Genomic DNA, 23,935 nt, shown 5'->3' on the forward strand with positions numbered 1-23,935 from the left:
ATCAAAAAAGTCAATGAGACCCATGTCATAATTGTTATGGCGTTGCCGTAACAATGACCGAAACCTTCCATGTTATTCCAATGGGGAAATCGCCAGAATATGTTTACACTTTAGACTTTCACAAACTCCTCCCCCTCAGGGCTTTAGCTATTTAGCTATTAACCTGAAATTTGGTGAGACTCATCTTCAGGACCATTATTCACATTTTTATTCAAAGAGTCACGGTGTCTCTGCGGCAAAGCCGCACATTTTGCCAAGAATTCAAAATAAAATGTCTTTTTGATGTAAAACAAAGGGGAGAAGATGTGACAGCGTCACAGATTCAGCAGTAGGCGTAATAAAAGGACAATTGGGGCGCGTTAGCGCCCCCTCCTCTTGCGGCGTGGCGGCGGCGTAGCGAGGGCCGATCATTGCCGCTTGCGGCTATATTTATTATTATCCTTCTTTGTGAGATAAATCTGTTGCTCTTTTCTGTGCTGTCCACCTCAAAGATTTACTGTACATTCCTAAAGAGAGGGTTTTAGGAGCGGCACTGGTCTGGCCCGTCTGTTGGTTGATCATTTTCATTTATTTCTTTCATAGCAGATTGAAATTGTTTCTTTTTTTGATTTATATATGTTGTCTTATTTGCACCAAATCACCAGGACAAGTTCCTATGTTGTGAATTCTGTTAATTGGCAATAAACCTTTTTCTGATTCTGAATTAGGATTTCCTCTGCACTTTTGAATCAAACAAACTGTTTCTTTAAATTTTAGTCTTGGATTTTTCTCTTCCTTTCAGCTTGTTTCTTTGCACAATTAAAGAAACAAGCTGATTCTGCACATTGAAGTTATTTTCTTTTTTTTCCTGAACTTTTAGTTGTAATCTTATTTAAAAATTTTCACAAGCCTTTATTTTCAGATTTATTTGAATTACATTTTTACTCCCCATTTACTTTTTTAGCTGAACGATTTTTTGAACAACAGGTGCCCATTTTACCGCATATTTTATTTTCGAGAATTGCTTTAAAGGTCCCATAACATGCAAAATCGACTTTTCAGAGCTTTTAACCTTCTTACATTGCTATTTGTGCTTCATATATGTCCAGAGTGTTTTTTTGATTGATTCCCGCAGTGTTTAGCTCTAGTACAGACTATCTCCTTTCCTCCAATCTCCAAACTGACGGGCGGTGGGGCAAGACCGCGTCACCATCCCCCCTCTCCCCCCCCTCCCACCCTCCCCTCCCGCCTGAAACGTGAGAAAAAGCATGTTATGGCACCTTCAAATTGGTTGAAACACTGATTTGGAAACTAATAATATATATACATAGTTCCTTTAATATAATTATAATTAATCATCATTAAAATAATTCCTGTCCAGAATAATTTTCTTATTTTTCCATATTATCAAATAACTGCTTAAATATGTTATATTAACTTCTCTTTCAACTTAATTGACAACATTTTAAATCAATACTTAATTACAGAGTGTGGTTGGAATTCAAGGAGAACTTCAGAACCATAGTGTGTTTCCTACGTGGCAAGCTTCAAGGTCATGAACCGTAGTGTGTTTCCTACGTGGCAAGCTTCAAGGTCATGAACCGTAGTGTGTTTCCTACGTGGCAAGCTTCAAGGTCATGAACCGTAGTGTGTTTCCTACGTGGCAAGCTTCAAGGTCATGAACCGTAGTGTGTTTCCTACGTGGCAAGCTTCAAGGTCATGAACCGTAGTGTGTTTCCTACGTGGCAAGCTTCAAGGTCATGAACCGTAGTGTGTTTCCTACGTGGCAAGCTTCTAGATCATGAACCGTAGTGTGTTTCCTACGTGGCAAGCTTCAAGGTCATGAACCGTAGTGTGTTTCCTACGTGGCAAGCTTCAAGGTCATGAACCGTAGTGTGTTTCCTACGTGGCAAGCTTCAAGGTCATGAACCGTAGTGTGTTTCCTACGTGGCAAGCTTCTCGGTTATGAACCGTAGTGTGTTTCCTACGTGGCAAGCTTCTAGGTCATGAACCGTAGTGTGTTTCCTACGTGGCAAGCTTCAAGGTCATGAACCGTAGTGTGTTTCCTACGTGGCAAGCTTCAAGGTCATGAACCGTAGTGTGTTTCCTACGTGGCAAGCTTCAAGGTCATGAACCGTAGTGTGTTTCCTACGTGGCAAGCTTCAAGGTCATGAACCGTAGTGTGTTTCCTACGTGGCAAGCTTCAAGGTCATGAACCGTAGTGTGTTTCCTACGTGGCAAGCTTCTAGATCATGAACCGTAGTGTGTTTCCTACGTGGCAAGCTTCAAGGTCATGAACCGTAGTGTGTTTCCTACGTGGCAAGCTTCAAGGTCATGAACCGTAGTGTGTTTCCTACGTGGCTTCAAGGTCATGAACCGTAGTGTGTTTCCTACGTGGCAAGCTTCTAGGTCATGAACCGTAGTGTGTTTCCTACGTGGCAAGCTTCTAGATCATGAACCGTAGTGTGTTTCCTACGTGGCAAGCTTCAAGGTCATGAACCGTAGTGTGTTTCCTACGTGGCAAGCTTCAAGGTCATGAACCGTAGTGTGTTTCCTACGTGGCTTCAAGGTCATGAACCGTAGTGTGTTTCCTACGTGGCAAGCTTCTAGGTCATGAACCGTAGTGTGTTTCCTACGTGGCAAGCTTCAAGGTCATGAACCGTAGTGTGTTTCCTACGTGGCAAGCTTCAAGGTCATGAACCGTAGTGTGTTTCCTACGTGGCAAGCTTCAAGGTCATGAACCGTAGTGTGTTTCCTACGTGGCAAGCTTCTAGGTCATGAACCGTAGTGTGTTTCCTACGTGGCAAGCTTCAAGGTCATGAACCGTAGTGTGTTTCCTACGTGGCAAGCTTCTAGGTCATGAACCGTAGTGTGTTTCCTACGTGGCAAGCTTCAAGGTCATGAACCGTAGTGTGTTTCCTACGTGGCAAGCTTCAAGGTCATGAACCGTAGTGTGTTTCCTACGTGGCAAGCTTCAAGGTCATGAACCGTAGTGTGTTTCCTACGTGGCAAGCTTCTCGGTTATGAACCGTAGTGTGTTTCCTACGTGGCAAGCTTCTAGGTCATGAACCGTAGTGTGTTTCCTACGTGGCAAGCTTCAAGGTCATGAACCGTAGTGTGTTTCCTACGTGGCAAGCTTCAAGGTCATGAACCGTAGTGTGTTTCCTACGTGGCAAGCTTCAAGGTCATGAACCGTAGTGTGTTTCCTACGTGGCAAGCTTCAAGGTCATGAACTGTAGTGTGTTTCCTACGTGGCAAGCTTCAAGGTCATGAACCGTAGTGTGTTTCCTACGTGGCAAGCTTCTCGGTTATGAACCGTAGTGTGTTTCCTACGTGGCAAGCTTCTAGGTCATGAACCGTAGTGTGTTTCCTACGTGGCAAGCTTCAAGGTCATGAACCGTAGTGTGTTTCCTACGTGGCAAGCTTCAAGGTCATGAACCGTAGTGTGTTTCCTACGTGGCAAGCTTCAAGGTCATGAACTGTAGTGTGTTTCCTACGTGGCAAGCTTCAAGGTCATGAACCGTAGTGTGTTTCCTACGTGGCAAGCTTCTCGGTTATGAACCGTAGTGTGTTTCCTACGTGGCAAGCTTCTAGGTCATGAACCGTAGTGTGTTTCCTACGTGGCAAGCTTCAAGGTCATGAACCGTAGTGTGTTTCCTACGTGGCAAGCTTCAAGGTCATGAACCGTAGTGTGTTTCCTACGTGGCAAGCTTCTAGGTCAAACCTATTATTAGATCCGGCTGGGGGCTCTATCCCAGAAATACAGAATGTTTTAGACTCCTGATTCCTTTCACCTAAAGCCTTAATGAGATGGTCTCTCAATCTACTTCAACAAACGACAAGTTTGTGTTAACACCGTTTGGTTTCCATTCATCCTGCTGCTTCAAAAGAGTTCACTTCAATCCACATGTGGTTAATGGTCCCAAGATAAACACACAATGTTAGTTTCCACAATCTCTTGTTTAGACAAGAGTCAAAGACAAATAGTTTGTTTGTTTGTCCGTTCTGAGCTCGTAAACCAAGTGGATTGTTAATAGACCCGTTGAAAAGCTCCGTGGTCACAATGTTAGCGACTGGAGGCAAAATGAAAGACCTTTACACACTTGAAATATTTAACTGACACATCAAAACCCTAAGGATTTTAAGTCATGGCAAAAAATAAGCAAGAGTAGAAATGTCAGTTAGTTTACTTTTCTATTACAAAGAATGGACAAAGTACAATTCTTTAGCCTCAAAATCATATTTGGCAAGTTTTATTTGAAAAGCACAATTTATACACAATTCAAAGTTTTTCACATAACAAGAAATATATAAATATCACAAACAGATCAAGACATGAAAGAGAAGAGTCCTGACTCTGGCACCAGCAGGAGGCCGGTCCATGTTTAGTCCTGACTCTGGCACCAGCAGGAGGCCGGTCCATGTTTAGTCCTGACTCTGGCACCAGCAGGAGGCCGCTCCATGTTTAGTCCTGACTCTGGCACCAGCAGGAGGCCGCTCCATGTTTAGTCCTGACTCTGGCACCAGCAGGAGGCCGCTCCATGTTTAGTCCTGACTCTGGCACCAGCAGGAGGCCGCTCCATGTTTAGTCCTGACTCTGGCACCAGCAGGAGGCCGCTCCATGTTTAGTCCTGACTCTGGCACCAGCAGGAGGCCGCTCCATGTTTAGTCCTGACTCTTGCACCAGCAGGAGGCCGCTCCATGTTTAGTCCTGACTCTGGCACCAGCAGGAGGCCGCTCCATGTTTAGTCCTGACTCTGGCACCAGCAGGAGGCCGCTCCATGTTTAGTCCTGACTCTGGCACCAGCAGGAGGCCGCTCCATGTTTAGTCCTGACTCTGGCACCAGCAGGAGGCCGCTCCATGTTTAGTCCTGACTCTGGCACCAGCAGGAGGCCGCTCCATGTTTAGTCCTGACTCTGGCACCAGCAGGAGGCCGGTCAGAGATGTACTTCGGTGCTAGGTAAGACAAACTTTTATGAAAAACTTTTCTCTTTCCTTTAAGTGACTCAACATGTGTCGCCTGAGCGTTTTTTTTGTTATAAACTTCCCCCACACTGTACATGTATGTGGCTTCTCTCCCGTATGTTCCTGTAAATGTTCCTTCCGCTTAAACTCCTTCCCACACTCTGAACATTCAAATGGCTTCTCTGCTGAGTGAGTAATCATGTGCGTCCGTAAATCTGACTTCCATCTAAAGTTCTTCCCACACTCTGAACAGCTGTATGGTCTGCAGTCCGAGTAGTTGTGAGACTTCAGAATCGACAGGTCCACAGTCCCAGCTTCTACATGAGTCTTCAGATGTTCCTTCAGATTCACGTCGTCAGGGAAACAGGCCTAACTAAGCACCAGATGTGAGACAGTCCTGAAGACAGTCCTGAAGGTGAGAGACAGTCCTGAAGATGTGAGACAGTCCTGAAGATGTGAGACAGTCCTGAAGATGAGAGACAGTCCTGAAGATGTGAGACAGTCCTGAAGGTGAGAGACAGTCCTGAAGATGTGAGACAGTCCTGAAGATGTGAGACAGTCCTGAAGACAGTCCTGAAGGTGAGAGACAGTCCTGAAGATGTGAGACAGTCCTGAAGATGTGAGACAGTCCTGAAGATGAGAGACAGTCCTGAAGATGTGAGACAGTCCTGAAGACAGTCCTGAAGGTGAGAGACAGTCCTGAAGATGTGAGACAGTCCTGAAGATGTGAGACAGTCCTGAAGATGTGAGACAGTCCTGAAGATGTGAGACAGTCCTGAAGATGAGACAGTCCTGAAGATGTGAGACAGTCCTGAAGATGTGAGACAGTCCTGAAGATGAGAGACAGTCCTGAAGATGTGAGACAGTCCTGAAGACAGTCCTGAAGGTGAGAGACAGTCCTGAAGATGTGAGACAGTCCTGAAGATGTGAGACAGTCCTGAAGATGTGAGACAGTCCTGAAGATGTGAGACAGTCCTGAAGATGAGACAGTCCTGAAGATGTGAGACAGTCCTGAAGATGTGAGACAGTCCTGAAGATGTGAGACAGTCCTGAAGATGTGAGACAGTCCTGAAGATGTGAGACAGTCCTGAAGACAGTCCTGAAGGTGAGAGACAGTCCTGAAGATGTGAGACAGTCCTGAAGATGTGAGACAGTCCTGAAGATGAGAGACAGTCCTGAAGATGTGAGACAGTCCTGAAGATGTGAGACAGTCCTGAAGATGTGAGACAGTCCTGAAGATGAGAGACAGTCCTGAAGATGAGAGACAGTCCTGAAGATGTGAGACAGTCCTGAAGATGTGAGACAGTCCTGAAGATGTGAGACAGTCCTGAAGACAGTCCTGAAGGTGAGAGACAGTCCTGAAGATGTGAGACAGTCCTGAAGATGTGAGACAGTCCTGAAGATGTGAGACAGTCCTGAAGATGTGGAACAGTCCTGAAGATGTGAGACAGTCCTGAAGATGAGAGACAGTCCTGAAGATGTGAGACAGTCCTGATGATGTGAGACAGTCCTGAAGATGTGAGACAGTCCTGAAGATGTGAGACAGTCCTGAAGATGATGAGAGACAGTCCTGAAGATGTGAGACAGTCCTGAAGATGTAAGACAGTCCTGAAGATGTGAGACAGTCCTGAAGATGTGGAACAGTCCTGAAGATGTGAGACAGTCCTGATGATGTGAGACAGTCCTGAAGATGTGAGACAGTCCTGAAGATGTGAGACAGTCCTGAAGATGTGAGACGGTCCTGAAGATGTGAGACGGTCCTGAAGATGAGAGACGGTCCTGAAGATGTGAGACAGTCCTGAAGATGTGAGACAGTCCTGATGATGTGAGACAGTCCTGAAGATGTGAGACGGTCCTGATGATGTGAGACAGTCCTGAAGATGTGAGACGGTCCTGAAGATGTGAGACAGTCCTGAAGATGTGAGACGGTCCTGAAGATGTGAGACGGTCCTGAAGATGAGAGACAGTCCTGAAGATGTGAGACAGTCCTGATGATGTGAGACAGTCCTGAAGATGTGAGACAGTCCTGATGATGTGAGACAGTCCTGAAGATGTGAGACGGTCCTGAAGATGAGAGACGGTCCTGAAGATGTGAGACAGTCCTGAAGATGTGAGACAGTCCTGATGATGTGAGACAGTCCTGAAGATGAGAGACGGTCCTGAAGATGTGAGACAGTCCTGAAGATGTGAGACAGTCCTGAAGATGTGAGACGGTCCTGAAGATGTGAGACGGTCCTGAAGATGAGAGACGGTCCTGAAGATGAGAGACAGTCCTGAAGATGTGAGACAGTCCTGATGATGTGAGACAGTCCTGAAGATGTGAGACGGTCCTGAAGATGTGAGACGGTCCTGAAGATGAGAGACGGTCCTGAAGATGAGAGACGGTCCTGAAGATGTGAGACAGTCCTGATGATGTGAGACAGTCCTGATGATGTGAGACAGTCCTGAAGATGTGAGACAGTCCTGAAGATGTGGAACAGTCCTGAAGATGTGAGACAGTCCTGAAGATGTGAGACAGTCCTGAAGATGAGAGACAGTCCTGAAGATGTGAGACAGTCCTGATGATGTGAGACAGTCCTGAAGATGATGAGAGACAGTCCTGAAGATGTGAGACAGTCCTGAAGATGTGAGACAGTCCTGAAGATGATGAGAGACAGTCCTGAAGATGTGAGACAGTCCTGAAGATGTGAGACAGTCCTGAAGATGTGAGACAGTCCTGAAGATGTGGAACAGTCCTGAAGATGTGAGACAGTCCTGATGATGTGAGACAGTCCTGAAGATGTGAGACAGTCCTGAAGATGTGAGACAGTCCTGAAGATGTGAGACGGTCCTGAAGATGTGAGACGGTCCTGAAGATGAGAGACGGTCCTGAAGATGTGAGACAGTCCTGAAGATGTGAGACAGTCCTGATGATGTGAGACAGTCCTGAAGATGAGAGACGGTCCTGAAGATGTGAGACAGTCCTGAAGATGTGAGACAGTCCTGAAGATGTGAGACGGTCCTGATGATGTGAGACAGTCCTGAAGATGTGAGACGGTCCTGAAGATGTGAGACAGTCCTGAAGATGTGAGACGGTCCTGAAGATGTGAGACGGTCCTGAAGATGAGAGACAGTCCTGAAGATGTGAGACAGTCCTGATGATGTGAGACAGTCCTGAAGATGTGAGACAGTCCTGATGATGTGAGACAGTCCTGAAGATGAGAGACGGTCCTGAAGATGAGAGACAGTCCTGAAGATGTGAGACAGTCCTGATGATGTGAGACAGTCCTGAAGATGTGAGACAGTCCTGAAGATGAGAGACGGTCCTGAAGATGTGAGACAGTCCTGAAGATGTGAGACAGTCCTGAAGATGTGAAACGGTCCTGAAGATGTGAGACGGTCCTGAAGATGAGAGACGGTCCTGAAGATGAGAGACGGTCCTGAAGATGAGAGACAGTCCTGAAGATGTGAGACAGTCCTGATGATGTGAGACAGTCCTGAAGATGTGAGACGGTCCTGAAGATGTGAGACGGTCCTGAAGATGAGAGACGGTCCTGAAGATGAGAGACAGTCCTGAAGATGTGAGACAGTCCTGATGATGTGAGACAGTCCTGAAGATGTGAGACAGTCCTGATGATGTGAGACAGGTTCAAACCCAAGATAAAAACAGGTTTATTTGGTTCTTTCTGATGTTTCACAGCTGAAAACAGAAAGTCCAGCTCCTTCTGTGACGCTGCTGAGAGTCTGGAGCCCAGTGGTGAACCCTGCAGGTGTTCGTCTGACAGCGCAGGTGGCAGGGGTCGCAGGGGTCGCAGAGGTAGCAGGGGTCGCAGGGGTCGCAGGGGTCGCAGAGGTAGCAGGGGTCGCAGGGGTCGCAGGGGTCGCAGGGGTCGCAGAGGTAGCAGGGGTCGCAGGAGGCGGGGCAACAGAGAAACTCAGGGTCAGTGCGACCTCATGAGGATCCTCCTGAACCACAGCTGAGACCAACTGCAAATAAACAATAAGAACTCCTAAGAACTTGTTAGAACGAGAAAAGCAAACAATAAGAGTCAGCTGTGTTAGAACAGTGTTAGAACAGTGTTAAAACAGTGTTAGAACAGTGTTAGAACAGTGTTAGAACAGTGTTAGAACAGAGTTAGAACAGTGTTAGAACAGTGTTAGAACAGTGTTGGAACAGTGTTAGAACAGTGTTAGAACAGAGTTAGAACAGTGTTAGAACAGTGTTAGAACAGTGTTAGAACAGTGTTGGAACAGTGTTAGAACAGTGTTAGAACAGTGTTAGAACAGTGTTAGAACAGAGTTAGAACAGTGTTAGAACAGAGTTAGAACAGTGTTAGAACAGTGTTAGAACAGTGTTAGAACAGAGTTAGAACAGTGTTAGAACAGTGTTAGAACAGTGTTAGAACAGAGTTAGAACAGTGTTAGAACAGTGTTAGAACAGTGTTGGAACAGTGTTAGAACAGTGTTAGAACAGTGTTAGAACAGTGTTAGAACAGAGTTAGAACAGTGTTAGAACAGTGTTAGAACAGTGTTAGAACAGAGTTAGAACAGTGTTAGAACAGTGTTAGAACAGTGTTAGAACAGAGTTAGAACAGTGTTAGAACAGTGTTAGAACAGAGTTAGAACAGAGTTAGAACAGCGTTAGAACAGTGTTAGAACAGAGTTAGAACAGTGTTAGAACAGAGTTAGAACAGTGTTAGAACAGTGTTAGAACAGAGTTAGAACAGTGTTAGAACAGTGTTAGAACAGAGTTAGAACAGTGTTAGAACAGTGTTAGAACAGAGTTAGAACAGTGTTAGAACAGTGTTAGAACAGAGTTAGAACAGTGTTAGAACAGTGTTAGAACAGTGTTAGAACAGTGTTAGAACAGTGTTAGAACAGTGTTAGAACAGTGTTGGAACAGAGTTAGAACAGTGTTAGAACAGAGTTAGAACAGTGTTAGAACAGAGTTAGAACAGTGTTAGAACAGAGTTAGAACAGAGTTAGAACAGAGTTAGAACAGTGTTAGAACAGAGTTAGAACAGTGTTAGAACAGTGTTAGAACAGTGTTAGAACAGTGTTAGAACAGTGTTAGAACAGTGTTGGAACAGTGTTAGAACAGTGTTAGAACAGTGTTAGAACAGTGTTGGAACAGTGTTAGAACAGTGTTAGAACAGTGTTAGAACAGTGTTAGAACAGTGTTAGAACAGTGTTGGAACAGAGTTAGAACAGTGTTGGAACAGTGTTAGAACAGTGTTAGAACAGAGTTAGAACAGTGTTAGAACAGTGTTAGAACAGTGTTGGAACAGTGTTGGAACAGTGTTAGAACAGTGTTGGAACAGTGTTAGAACAGTGTTGGAACAGTGTTGGAACAGTGTTAGAACAGTGTTGGAACAGTGTTGGAACAGTGTTGGAACAGTGTTGGAACAGTGTTAGAACAGTGTTAGAACAGTGTTAGAACAGTGTTGGAACAGTGTTGGAACAGAGTTAGAACAGAGTTAGAACAGTGTTAGAACAGTGTTAGAACAGTGTTGGAACAGTGTTAGAACAGTGTTAGAACAGTGTTGGAACAGTGTTAGAACAGTGTTGGAACAGTGTTAGAACAGTGTTGGAACAGTGTTAGAACAGTGTTAGAACAGTGTTAGAACAGTGTTGGAACAGTGTTAGAACAGAGTTAAAACAGAGTTAGAACAGTGTTAGAACAGAGTTAGAACAGAGTTAGAACAGTAGTGTTAGAACAGTGTTAGAACAGTGTTAGAACAGTAGTGTTAGAACAGAGTTAGAACAGTGTTAGAACAGTAGTGTTAGAACAGTGTTAGAACAGAGTTAGAACAGTGTTAGAACAGTGTTGGAACAGTGTTAGAACAGAGTTAAAACAGAGTTAGAACAGTGTTAGAACAGAGTTAGAACAGAGTTAGAACAGTTTTAGAACAGAGTTAGAACAGTGTTAGAACAGTGTTAGAACAGAGTTAGAACAGAGTTAGAACAGTAGTGTTAGAACAGAGTTAGAACAGTGTTAGAACAGTGTTAGAACAGTGTTAGAACAGTGTTAGAACAGAGTTAGAACAGAGTTAGAACAGAGTTAGAACAGAGTTAGAACAGTGTTAGAACAGTGTTAGAACAGTGTTAGAACAGTGTTAGAACAGTGTTAGAACAGAGTTAGAACAGAGTTAGAACAGTGTTAGAACAGAGTTAGAACAGTGTTAGAACAGTGTTAGAACAGTGTTAGAACAGTGTTAGAACAGTCTTAGAACAGTCTTAGAACAGTGTTAGAACAGTCTTAGAACAGTCTTAGAACAGTCTTAGAACAGAGTTAGAACAGTCTTGGAACAGTGTTAGAACAGTGTTAGAACAGTCTTAGAACAGTGTTAGAACAGTCTTAGAACAGTGTTAGAACAGTGTTGGAACAGTGTTAGAACAGTGTTAGAACAGTGTTGGAACAGTGTTAGAACAGTGTTAGAACAGAGTTAGAACAGAGTTAGAACAGTGTTAGAACAGTGTTAGAACAGTGTTAGAACAGTGTTGGAACAGTGTTGGAACAGTGTTAGAACAGTGTTGGAACAGTGTTGGAACAGTGTTGGAACAGTGTTGGAACAGTGTTGGAACAGTGTTGGAACAGTGTTAGAACAGTGTTAGAACAGTGTTAGAACAGTGTTAGAACAGAGTTAGAACAGAGTTAGAACAGAGTTAGAACAGTGTTAGAACAGAGTTAGAACAGTGTTAGAACAGTGTTAGAACAGTGTTAGAACAGTGTTAGAACAGTGTTAGAACAGTGTTGGAACAGTGTTGGAACAGTGTTAGAACAGTGTTAGAACAGTGTTAGAACAGTGTTGGAACAGTGTTAGAACAGTGTTGGAACAGTGTTAGAACAGAGTTAGAACAGAGTTAGAACAGTGTTAGAACAGTGTTAGAACAGTGTTGGAACAGTGTTAGAACAGTGTTAGAACAGTGTTGGAACAGTGTTAGAACAGTGTTGGAACAGTGTTAGAACAGTGTTGGAACAGTGTTAGAACGGTGTTAGAACAGTGTTAGAACAGTGTTGGAACAGTGTTAGAACAGAGTTAAAACAGAGTTAGAACAGTGTTAGAACAGAGTTAGAACAGAGTTAGAACAGTAGTGTTAGAACAGAGTTAGAACAGTGTTAGAACAGTAGTGTTAGAACAGTGTTAGAACAGAGTTAGAACAGTGTTAGAACAGTGTTGGAACAGTGTTAGAACAGAGTTAAAACAGAGTTAGAACAGTGTTAGAACAGAGTTAGAACAGAGTTAGAACAGTAGTGTTAGAACAGAGTTAGAACAGAGTTAGAACAGTGTTAGAACAGAGTTAAAACAGAGTTAGAACAGTGTTAGAACAGAGTTAGAACAGTGTTAGAACAGTAGTGTTAGAACAGTGTTAGAACAGAGTTAGAACAGTGTTAGAACAGTGTTAGAACAGTGTTAGAACAGAGTTAGAACAGTGTTAGAACAGTGTTAGAACAGAGTTAGAACAGAGTTAGAACAGTAGTGTTAGAACAGAGTTAGAACAGTGTTAGAACAGTGTTAGAACAGTGTTAGAACAGAGTTAGAACAGAGTTAGAACAGTGTTAGAACAGAGTTAGAACAGTGTTAGAACAGTGTTAGAACAGTGTTAGAACAGTGTTAGAACAGAGTTAGAACAGTGTTAGAACAGTGTTAGAACAGTGTTAGAACAGAGTTAGAACAGAGTTAGAACAGTGTTAGAACAGTGTTAGAACAGTGTTAGAACAGTGTTAGAACAGAGTTAGAACAGTAATAGAACAGCTTTAGAACAGAGTTAGAACAGAGTTAGAACAGTGTTAGAACAGTGTTAGAACAGTGTTAGAACAGTGTTAGAACAGAGTTAGAACAGTGTTAGAACAGAGTTAGAACAGTGTTAGAACAGAGTTAGAACAGAGTTAGAACAGTGTTAGAACAGTGTTAGAACAGTGTTAGAACAGTGTTAGAACAGTGTTAGAACAGTGTTGGAACAGTGTTAGAACAGAGTTAGAACAGAGTTAGAACAGTGTTAGAACAGTGTTAGAACAGTGTTGGAACAGTGTTAGAACAGTGTTAGAACAGTGTTGGAACAGTGTTAGAACAGTGTTGGAACAGTGTTAGAACAGTGTTGGAACAGTGTTAGAACAGTGTTAGAACAGTGTTAGAACAGTGTTGGAACAGTGTTAGAACAGAGTTAAAACAGAGTTAGAACAGTGTTAGAACAGAGTTAGAACAGAGTTAGAACAGTAGTGTTAGAACAGAGTTAGAACAGTGTTAGAACAGTAGTGTTAGAACAGTGTTAGAACAGAGTTAGAACAGTGTTAGAACAGTGTTGGAACAGTGTTAGAACAGAGTTAAAACAGAGTTAGAACAGTGTTAGAACAGAGTTAGAACAGAGTTAGAACAGTAGTGTTAGAACAGAGTTAGAACAGAGTTAGAACAGTAGTGTTAGAACAGAGTTAGAACAGTGTTAGAACAGTGTTAGAACAGAGTTAGAACAGAGTTAGAACAGTAGTGTTAGAACAGAGTTAGAACAGTGTTAGAACAGTGTTAGAACAGTGTTAGAACAGAGTTAGAACAGAGTTAGAACAGTGTTAGAACAGAGTTAGAACAGTGTTAGAACAGTGTTAGAACAGTGTTAGAACAGTGTTAGAACAGTGTTAGAACAGAGTTAGAACAGTGTTAGAACAGTGTTAGAACAGTGTTAGAACAGAGTTAGAACAGAGTTAGAACAGTGTTAGAACAGTGTTAGAACAGTGTTAGAACAGTGTTAGAACAGAGTTAGAACAGTAATAGAACAGCTTTAGAACAGAGTTAGAACAGAGTTAGAACAGTGTTAGAACAGTGTTAGAACAGTGTTAGAACAGTGTTAGAACAGAGTTAGAACAGTGTTAGAACAGAGTTAGAACAGTGTTAGAACAGTAGTGTTAGAACAGTGTTAGAACAGTGTTAGAACAGAGTTAGAACAGTGTTAGAACAGAGTTAGAACAGTGTTAGAACAGTGTTAAAACAGTGTTAGAACAGTGTTAGAACAGTGTTAAAACAGTGTTAGAACAGAGTTAGAACAGTGTTAGAACAGTGTTAGAACAGAGTTAGAACAGAGTTAGAACAGTGTTAGAACAGTGTTAGAACAGTGTTAGAACAGAGTTAGAACAGTGCTAGAACAGTGTTAGAACAGAGTTAGAACAGTGTTAGAACAGTGTTAAAACAGTGTTAGAACAGTGTTAGAACAGTGTTAAAACAGTGTTAGAACAGTGTTAGAACAGTGTTAGAACAGCTTTAGAACAGCGTTAGAACAGAGTTAGAACAGAGTTAGAACAGAGTTAGAACAGTGTTAAAACAGTGTTAGAACAGAGTTAGAACAGTGTTAAAACAGAGTTAGAACAGTGTTAGAACAGTGTTAGAACAGCGTTAGAACAGTGTTAGAACAGTAGTGTTAGAACAGTGTTAGAACAGTGTTAGAACAGTGTTAAAACAGAGTTAGAACAGTGTTAGAACAGTGTTAGAACAGTGTTAGAACAGTGTTAGAACAGAGTTAGAACAGAGTTAGAACAGTAGTGTTAGAACAGTGTTAGAACAGTGTTAGAACAGTGTTAAAACAGAGTTAGAACAGTGTTAGAACAGAGTTAGAACAGTGTTAGAACAGTGTTAAAACAGAGTTAGAACAGTGTTAAAACAGAGTAAGAACAGTGTTAGAACAGTGTTAGAACAGAGTTAGAACAGAGTTAGAACAGTGTTAGAACAGTGTTAGAACAGTGTTAGAACAGAGTTAGAACAGTGTTAGAACAGAGTTAGAACAGTGTTAGAACAGTGTTAGAACAGTGTTAGAACAGAGTTAGAACAGTGTTAGAACAGAGTTAGAACAGTGTTAGAACAGTTAGAACAGTGTTAGAACAGTGTTAGAACAGAGTTAGAACAGAGTTAGAACAGGGTTAGAACAGTGTTAGAACAGAGTTAGAACAGTGTTAGAACAGAGTTAGAACAGAGTTAGAACAGAGTTAGAACAGAGTTAGAACAGTGTTAAAACAGTGTTAGAACAGAGTTAGAACAGTGTTAGAACAGTGTTAGAACAGAGTTAGAGAGTTAGAACAGTGTTAGAACAGTGTTAGAACAGAGTTAGAACAGTGTTAGAACAGTGTTACAACAGTGTTACAACAGTGTTAGAACAGTGTTAGAACAGAGTTAGAACAGTGTTAGAACAGTGTTAGAACAGTGTTAGAACAGTGTTAGAACAGAGTTAGAACAGAGTTAGAACAGAGTTAGAACAGTGTTAGAACAGAGTTAGAAGAGAGTTAGAACAGTGTTATAACAGAGTTAGAACAGTGTTAGAACAGTGTTAGAACAGAGTTAGAACAGTGTTAGAACAGAGTTAGAACAGTGTTAGAACAGAGTTAGAACAGAGTTAGAACAGTGTTAGAACAGTGTTAGAACAGAGTTAGAACAGTGTTAGAACAGTGTTAGAACAGAGTTAGAACAGAGTTAGAACAGTGTTAGAACAGAGTTAGAACAGTGTTAGAACAGAGTTAGAACAGTGTTAGAACAGTGTTAGAACAGAGTTAGAAAAGTGTTAGAACAGTGTTAGAACAGAGTTAGAACAGAGTTAGAACAGAGTTAGAACAGTGTTAGAACAGAGTTAGAACAGAGTTAGAACAGAGTTAGAACAGTGTTAGAACAGTGTTAGAACAGTGTTAGAACAGTGTTAGAACAGAGTTAGAACAGAGTTAGAACAGTGTTAGAACAGAGTTAGAACAGTGTTAGAACAGTGTTAGAACAGAGTTAGAACAGTGTTAGAACAGTGTTAGAACAGAGTTAGAACAGTGTTAGAACAGTGTTAGAACAGAGTTAGAACAGAGTTAGAACAGTGTTAGAACAGTGTTAGAACAGTGTTAGAACAGTTAGAACAGTGTTAGAACAGTGTTAGAACAGAGTTAGAACAGAGTTAGAACAGTGTTAGAACAGTGTTAGAACAGAGTTAGAACAGAGTTAGAACAGAGTTAGAACAGTGTTAGAACAGTGTTAGAACAGTGTTAGAACAGAGTTAGAACAGAGTTAGAACAGTGTTAGAACAGAGTTAGAACAGAGTTAGAACAGTGTTAGAACAGTGTTAGAACAGTGTTAGAACAGAGTTAGAACAGAGTTAGAACAGTGTTAGAACAGTGTTAGAACAGTGTTAGAACAGTTAGAACAGTGTTAGAACAGTGTTAGAACAGAGTTAGAACAGAGTAAGAACAGTGTTAGAACAGTGTTAGAACAGAGTTAGAACAGTGTTAGAACAGTGTTACAACAGTGTTAGAACAGTGTTAGAACAGTGTTAGAACAGAGTTAGAACAGTGTTAGAACAGTGTTAGAACAGAGTTAGAACAGTGTTAGAACAGTGTTAAAACAGAGTTAGAACAGTGTTAGAACAGTGTTAGAACAGAGTTAGAACAGTGTTAGAACAGAGTTAGAACAGAGTTAGAACAGTGTTAGAACAGAGTTAGAACAGTGTTAGAACAGTGTTAGAACAGAGTTAGAACAGTGTTAGAACAGAGTTAGAACAGTGTTAGAACAGTGTTAGAACAGAGTTAGAACAGTGTTAGAACAGAGTTAGAACAGAGTTAGTACAGTGTTAGAACAGTGTTAGAACAGAGTTAGAACAGTGTTAGAACAGTGTTAGAACAGTGTTAGAACAGTGTTAGAACAGAGTTAGAACAGTGTTAGAACAGTGTTAGAACAGAGTTAGAACAGAGTTAGAACAGTGTTAGAACAGAGTTAGAACAGTGTTAGAACAGTGTTAGAACAGAGTTAGAACTGGCTTCTCTAAAACGCATCAGGAGGTTCTGTGTGTGAGACGAACCCGTCCGAGGCGTGGCTCTCCCAGCAGTGTCCTGAAGGGGGCGTTATTCTGGGCATGGCTCCTCAGATGAGCGCAAACATGGTCCACCTGCTGCCTCCAGAAACCTGACGCAGAACAGGAGAACGTCAGGAGAAACACAGGAGAACAACAACAACAACAACAACAGGAGAACAACAGGAGAAACACAGGAGAACAACAGGAGAACAACAGGAGAAACACAGGAGAACAACAACAACAACAACATCAACAACAACAACAGGAGAACAACAGGAGAAACACAGGAGAACAACAACAACAACAACATCAACAACAACAACAGGAGAAAAACAGGAGAAACACAGGAGAACAACAGGAGAACAACAGGAGAACAACAGGAGAACAACAGGAGAACAATAGGAGAAACACAGGAGAACAACAGGAGAACAAAAGGAGAACAACAGGAGAACAATAGGAGAAACACAGGAGAACAACAAGAGAACAACAGGAGAACAACAGGAGAAACACAGGAGAACAACAACAACAACAACATCAACAACAACAACAGGAGAACAACAGGAGAAACACAGGAGAACAACAGGAGAACAACAGGAGAACAATAGGAGAACAACAAGAGAACAACAAGAGAAAAACAGGAGAAACACAGGAGAACAACAGGAGAACAACAGGAGAACAACAGGAGAACAACAGGAGAACAACAGGAGAACAACAGGAGAACAATAGGAGAAACACAGGAGAACAACAGGAGAACAACAGGAGAACAACAGGAGAACAATAGGAGAAACACAGGAGAACAACAGGAGAACAAAAAGAGAACAACAGGAGAACAATAGGAGAAACACAGGAGAACAACAAGAGAACAACAGGAGAACAACAGGAGAAACACAGGAGAACAACAACAACAACAACATCAACAACAACAACAGGAGAACAACAGGAGAAACACAGGAGAACAACAGGAGAACAACAGGAGAACAACAGGAGAAACACAAGAGAACAACAGGAGAACAACAGGAGAACAACAGGAGAAACACAAGAGAACAACAGGAGAACAAAAGGAGAACAACAGGAGAACAACAAGAGAACAACAAGAGAAAAACAGGAGAAACACAGGAGAACAACAGGAGAACAAAAGGAGAACAACAGGAGAACAATAGGAGAAACACAGGAGAACAACAAGAGAACAACAGGAGAACAACAGGAGAAACACAGGAGAACAACAACAACAACAACATCAACAACAACAACAGGAGAACAAAAGGAGAACAACAGGAGAACAATAGGAGAAACACAGGAGAACAACAAGAGAACAAAAGGAGAACAACAGGAGAACAATAGGAGAAACACAGGAGAACAACAAGAGAACAACAGGAGAACAACAGGAGAAACACAGGAGAACAACAACAACAACAACATCAACAACAACAACAGGAGAACAAAAGGAGAACAACAGGAGAACAACAAGAGAACAACAAGAGAAAAACAGGAGAAACACAGGAGAACAACAGGAGAACAAAAGGAGAACAACAGGAGAACAATAGGAGAAACACAGGAGAACAACAGGAGAACAAAAGGAGAACAACAGGAGAACAATAGGAGAAACACAGGAGAACAACAAGAGAACAACAGGAGAACAACAGGAGAAACACAGGAGAACAACAACAACAACAACATCAACAACAACAACAGGAGAACAACAGGAGAAAAACAGGAGAAACACAGGAGAACAACAGGAGAACAACAGGAGAACAACAGGAGAACAATAGGAGAAACACAGGAGAACAACAGGAGAACAAAAGGAGAACAACAGGAGAACAATAGGAGAAACACAGGAGAACAACAAGAGAACAAAAGGAGAACAACAGGAGAACAATAGGAGAAACACAGGAGAACAACAAGAGAACAACAGGAGAACAACAGGAGAAACACAGGAGAACAACAACAACAACAACATCAACAACAACAACAGGAGAACAACAGGAGAAAAACAGGAGAAACACAGGAGAACAACAGGAGAACAACAGGAGAACAACAGGAGAACAATAGGAGAAACACAGGAGAACAACAGGAGAACAAAAGGAGAACAACAGGAGAACAATAGGAGAAACACAGGAGAACAACAAGAGAACAACAGGAGAACAACAGGAGAAACACAGGAGAACAACAACAACAACAACATCAACAACAACAACAGGAGAACAACAGGAGAAACACAGGAGAACAACAGGAGAACAACAGGAGAACAACAGGAGAAACACAAGAGAACAACAGGAGAACAAAGGGAGAACAACAAGAGAACAACAAGAGAAAAACAGGAGAAACACAGGAGAACAACAGGAGAACAACAGGAGAACAACAGGAGAACAATAGGAGAAACACAGGAGAACAACAGGAGAACAAAAGGAGAACAACAGGAGAACAATAGGAGAAACACAGGAGAACAACAAGAGAACAACAGGAGAACAACAGGAGAAACACAGGAGAACAACAACAACAACAACATCAACAACAACAACAGGAGAACAACAGGAGAAACACAGGAGAACAACAGGAGAACAACAGGAGAACAACAGGAGAAACACAAGAGAACAACAGGAGAACAAAGGGAGAACAACAAGAGAACAACAAGAGAAAAACAGGAGAAACACAGGAGAACAACAGGAGAACAACAGGAGAACAACAGGAGAACAATAGGAGAAACACAGGAGAACAACAGGAGAACAAAAGGAGAACAACAGGAGAACAATAGGAGAAACACAGGAGAACAACAAGAGAACAACAGGAGAACAACAGGAGAACAACAGGAGAAACACAGGAGAACAACAGGAGAACAAAAGGAGAACAACAGGAGAACAATAGGAGAAACACAGGAGAACAACAGGAGAACAAAAGGAGAACAACAGGAGAACAATAGGAGAAACACAGGAGAACAACAAGAGAACAAAAGGAGAACAACAGGAGAACAACAAGAGAACAACAAGAGAAAAACAGGAGAAACACAGGAGAACAACAGGAGAACAAAAGGAGAACAACAGGAGAACAATAGGAGAAACACAGGAGAACAACAAGAGAACAAAAGGAGAACAACAGGAGAACAATAGGAGAAACACAGGAGAACAACAAGAGAACAACAGGAGAACAACAGGAGAAACACAGGAGAACAACAACAACAACAACATCAACAACAACAACAGGAGAACAAAAGGAGAACAACAGGAGAACAACAAGAGAACAACAAGAGAAAAACAGGAGAAACACAGGAGAACAACAGGAGAACAAAAGGAGAACAACAGGAGAACAATAGGAGAAACACAGGAGAACAACAGGAGAACAAAAGGAGAACAACAGGAGAACAATAGGAGAAACACAGGAGAACAACAAGAGAACAACAGGAGAACAACAGGAGAAACACAGGAGAACAACAACAACAACAACATCAACAACAACAACAGGAGAACAACAGGAGAAAAACAGGAGAAACACAGGAGAACAACAGGAGAACAACAGGAGAACAACAGGAGAACAATAGGAGAAACACAGGAGAACAACAGGAGAACAAAAGGAGAACAACAGGAGAACAATAGGAGAAACACAGGAGAACAACAAGAGAACAAAAGGAGAACAACAGGAGAACAATAGGAGAAACACAGGAGAACAACAAGAGAACAACAGGAGAACAACAGGAGAAACACAGGAGAACAACAACAACAACAACATCAACAACAACAACAGGAGAACAACAGGAGAAAAACAGGAGAAACACAGGAGAACAACAGGAGAACAACAGGAGAACAACAGGAGAACAATAGGAGAAACACAGGAGAACAACAGGAGAACAAAAGGAGAACAACAGGAGAACAATAGGAGAAACACAGGAGAACAACAAGAGAACAACAGGAGAACAACAGGAGAAACACAGGAGAACAACAACAACAACAACATCAACAACAACAACAGGAGAACAACAGGAGAAACACAGGAGAGCAACAGGAGAACAACAGGAGAACAACAGGAGAAACACAAGAGAACAACAGGAGAACAACAGGAGAAACACAAGAGAACAACAGGAGAACAAAGGGAGAACAACAAGAGAACAACAAGAGAAAAACAGGAGAAACACAGGAGAACAACAGGAGAACAACAGGAGAACAACAGGAGAACAATAGGAGAAACACAGGAGAACAACAGGAGAACAAAAGGAGAACAACAGGAGAACAATAGGAGAAACACAGGAGAACAACAAGAGAACAACAGGAGAACAACAGGAGAAACACAGGAGAACAACAACAACAACAACATCAACAACAACAACAGGAGAACAACAGGAGAAACACAGGAGAACAACAGGAGAACAACAGGAGAACAACAGGAGAAACACAAGAGAACAACAGGAGAACAAAGGGAGAACAACAAGAGAACAACAAGAGAAAAACAGGAGAAACACAGGAGAACAACAGGAGAACAACAGGAGAACAACAGGAGAACAATAGGAGAAACACAGGAGAACAACAGGAGAACAAAAGGAGAACAACAGGAGAACAATAGGAGAAACACAGGAGAACAACAAGAGAACAACAGGAGAACAACAGGAGAAACACAAGAGAACAACAACAACAACAACATCAACAACAACAACAACAGGAGAACAACAGGAGAAACACAGGAGAACAACAGGAGAACAACAGGAGAACAACAGGAGAAACACAAGAGAACAACAGGAGAACAACAGGAGAACAACAGGTGAAACACAAGAGAACAACAGGAGAACAATAGGAGAACAACAGGAGAAACACAAGAGAACAACAGGAGAACAATAGGAGAACAACAAGAGAACAACAAGAGAAAAACAGGAGAAACACAGGAGAACAACAAGAGAACAACAGGCGAAACACAGGAGAACAACAGGAGAACAACAGGAGAACAATAGGAGAAACACAGGAGAACAACAGGAGAACAACAGGAGAACAACAGGAGAACAATAGGAGAAACACAGGAGAACAACAGGAGAACAAAAGGAGAACAACAGGAGAACAATAGGAGAAACACAGGAGAACAACAAGAGAACAACAGGAGAAACACAGGAGAACAACAGGAGAACAACAGGAGAACAACAGGAGAAACACAAGAGAACAACAGGAGAACAAAAGGAGAACAACAAGAGAACAACAAGAGAAAAACAGGAGAAACACAGGAGAACAACAGGAGAACAAAAGGAGAACAACAGGAGAACAACAGGAGAACAACAGGAGAACAATAGGAGAAACACAGGAGAACAACAGGAGAACAAAAGGAGAACAACAGGAGAACAATAGGAGAAACACAGGAGAACAACAAGAGAACAACAGGAGAACAACAGGAGAAACACAGGAGAACAACAACAACAACAACATCAACAACAACAACAGGAGAACAACAGGAGAAACACAGGAGAACAACAGGAGAACAACAGGAGAACAACAGGAGAAACACAAGAGAACAACAGGAGAACAACAGGAGAACAACAGGAGAAACACAAGAGAACAACAGGAGAACAAAAGGAGAACAACAGGAGAACAACAGGAGAACAACAGGAGAAACACAAGAGAACAACAGGAGAACAACAGGAGAACAACAGGAGAACAACAGGAGAACAACAGGAGAACAATAGGAGAAACACAGGAGAACAACAGGAGAACAAAAGGAGAACAACAGGAGAACAATAGGAGAAACACAGGAGAACAACAAGAGAACAACAGGAGAACAACAGGAGAAACACAGGAGAACAACAACAACAACAACAACATCAACAACAACAACAGGAGAACAACAGGAGAAACACAGGAGAACAACAGGAGAACAACAGGAGAACAACAGGAGAAACACAAGAGAACAACAGGAGAACAATAGGAGAACAACAGGAGAAACACAAGAGAACAACAGGAGAACAATAGGAGAACAACAAGAGAACAACAAGAGAAAAACAGGAGAAACACAGGAGAACAACAGGAGAACAACAGGAGAACAACAGGAGAACAATAGGAGAAACACAGGAGAACAACAGGAGAACAAAAGGAGAACAACAGGAGAACAATAGGAGAAACACAGGAGAACAACAGGAGAACAAAAAGAGAACAACAGGAGAACAATAGGAGAAACACAGGAGAACAACAGGAGAACAACAGGAGAACAATAGGAGAAACACAGGAGAACAACAGGAGAACAAAAGGAGAACAACAGGAGAACAATAGGAGAAACACAGGAGAACAACAAGAGAACAACAGGAGAACAACAGGAGAACAACAGGAGAAACACAAGAGAACAACAGGAGAACAACAGGAGAACAACAGGAGAAACACAAGAGAACAACAGGAGAACAAAAGGAGAACAACAGGAGAACAACAGGAGAACAACAGGAGAAACACAAGAGAACAACAGGAGAACAAAAGGAGAACAACAAGAGAACAACAAGAGAAAAACAGGAGAAACACAGGAGAACAACAGGAGAACAACAGGAGAACAACAGGAGAACAACAGGAGAACAATAGGAGAAACACAGGAGAACAACAGGAGAAACACAGGAGAACAACAGGAGAACAAAAGGAGAACAACAGGAGAACAATAGGAGAAACACAGGAGAACAACAAGAGAACAACAGGAGAACAACAGGAGAAACACAGGAGAACAACAACAACAACAACATCAACAACAACAACAGGAGAACAACAGGAGAAACACAGGAGAACAACAGGAGAACAACAGGAGAACAACAGGAGAAACACAAGAGAACAACAGGAGAACAACAGGGGAACAACAGGTGAAACACAAGAGAACAACAGGAGAACAATAGGAGAACAACAGGAGAAACACAAGAGAACAACAGGAGAACAATAGGAGAACAACAAGAGAAAAACAGGAGAAACACAGGAGAACAACAGGAGAACAACAGGAGAACAACAGGAGAACAATAGGAGAAACACAGGAGAACAACAGGAGAACAACAGGAGAACAACAGGAGAACAATAGGAGAAACACAGGAGAACAACAGGAGAACAAAAGGAGAACAACAGGAGAACAATAGGAGAAACACAGGAGAACAACAGGAGAACAACAGGAGAAACACAGGAGAACAACAACAACAACAACATCAACAACAACAACAGGAGAACAACAGGAGAAACACAGGAGAACAACAGGAGAACAACAGGAGAACAACAGGAGAAACACAAG

General features: G+C 42.1%; 1 protein-coding gene across 1 annotated transcript in view; it reads right to left on the reverse strand.

Moving 5' to 3' along the window:
- Nucleotides 1-8,596: 8,596 nt before the first annotated feature.
- Nucleotides 8,597-23,935, reverse strand: part of dzank1 (double zinc ribbon and ankyrin repeat domains 1) — a gene marked incomplete at its 5' end in the record, with an annotated part of 40,394 nt that continues 25,055 nt past the window's right edge. Inside the window, 2 exons of the mRNA XM_072459847.1 lie at nucleotides 8,597-8,911; nucleotides 16,733-16,836. Of these exons, the coding sequence (XP_072315948.1) occupies nucleotides 8,597-8,911; nucleotides 16,733-16,836 (419 nt within the window). The remainder of the gene's footprint in view (nucleotides 8,912-16,732; nucleotides 16,837-23,935) is intronic.

The sequence above is a fragment of the Eucyclogobius newberryi genome, unplaced genomic scaffold (genome assembly GCF_026437365.1).
Source record: "Eucyclogobius newberryi isolate DKJ021-1_F unplaced genomic scaffold, fEucNew1.0.hap1 SCAF_281, whole genome shotgun sequence".
Lineage (NCBI taxonomy): Eukaryota > Metazoa > Chordata > Actinopteri > Gobiiformes > Gobiidae > Eucyclogobius > Eucyclogobius newberryi.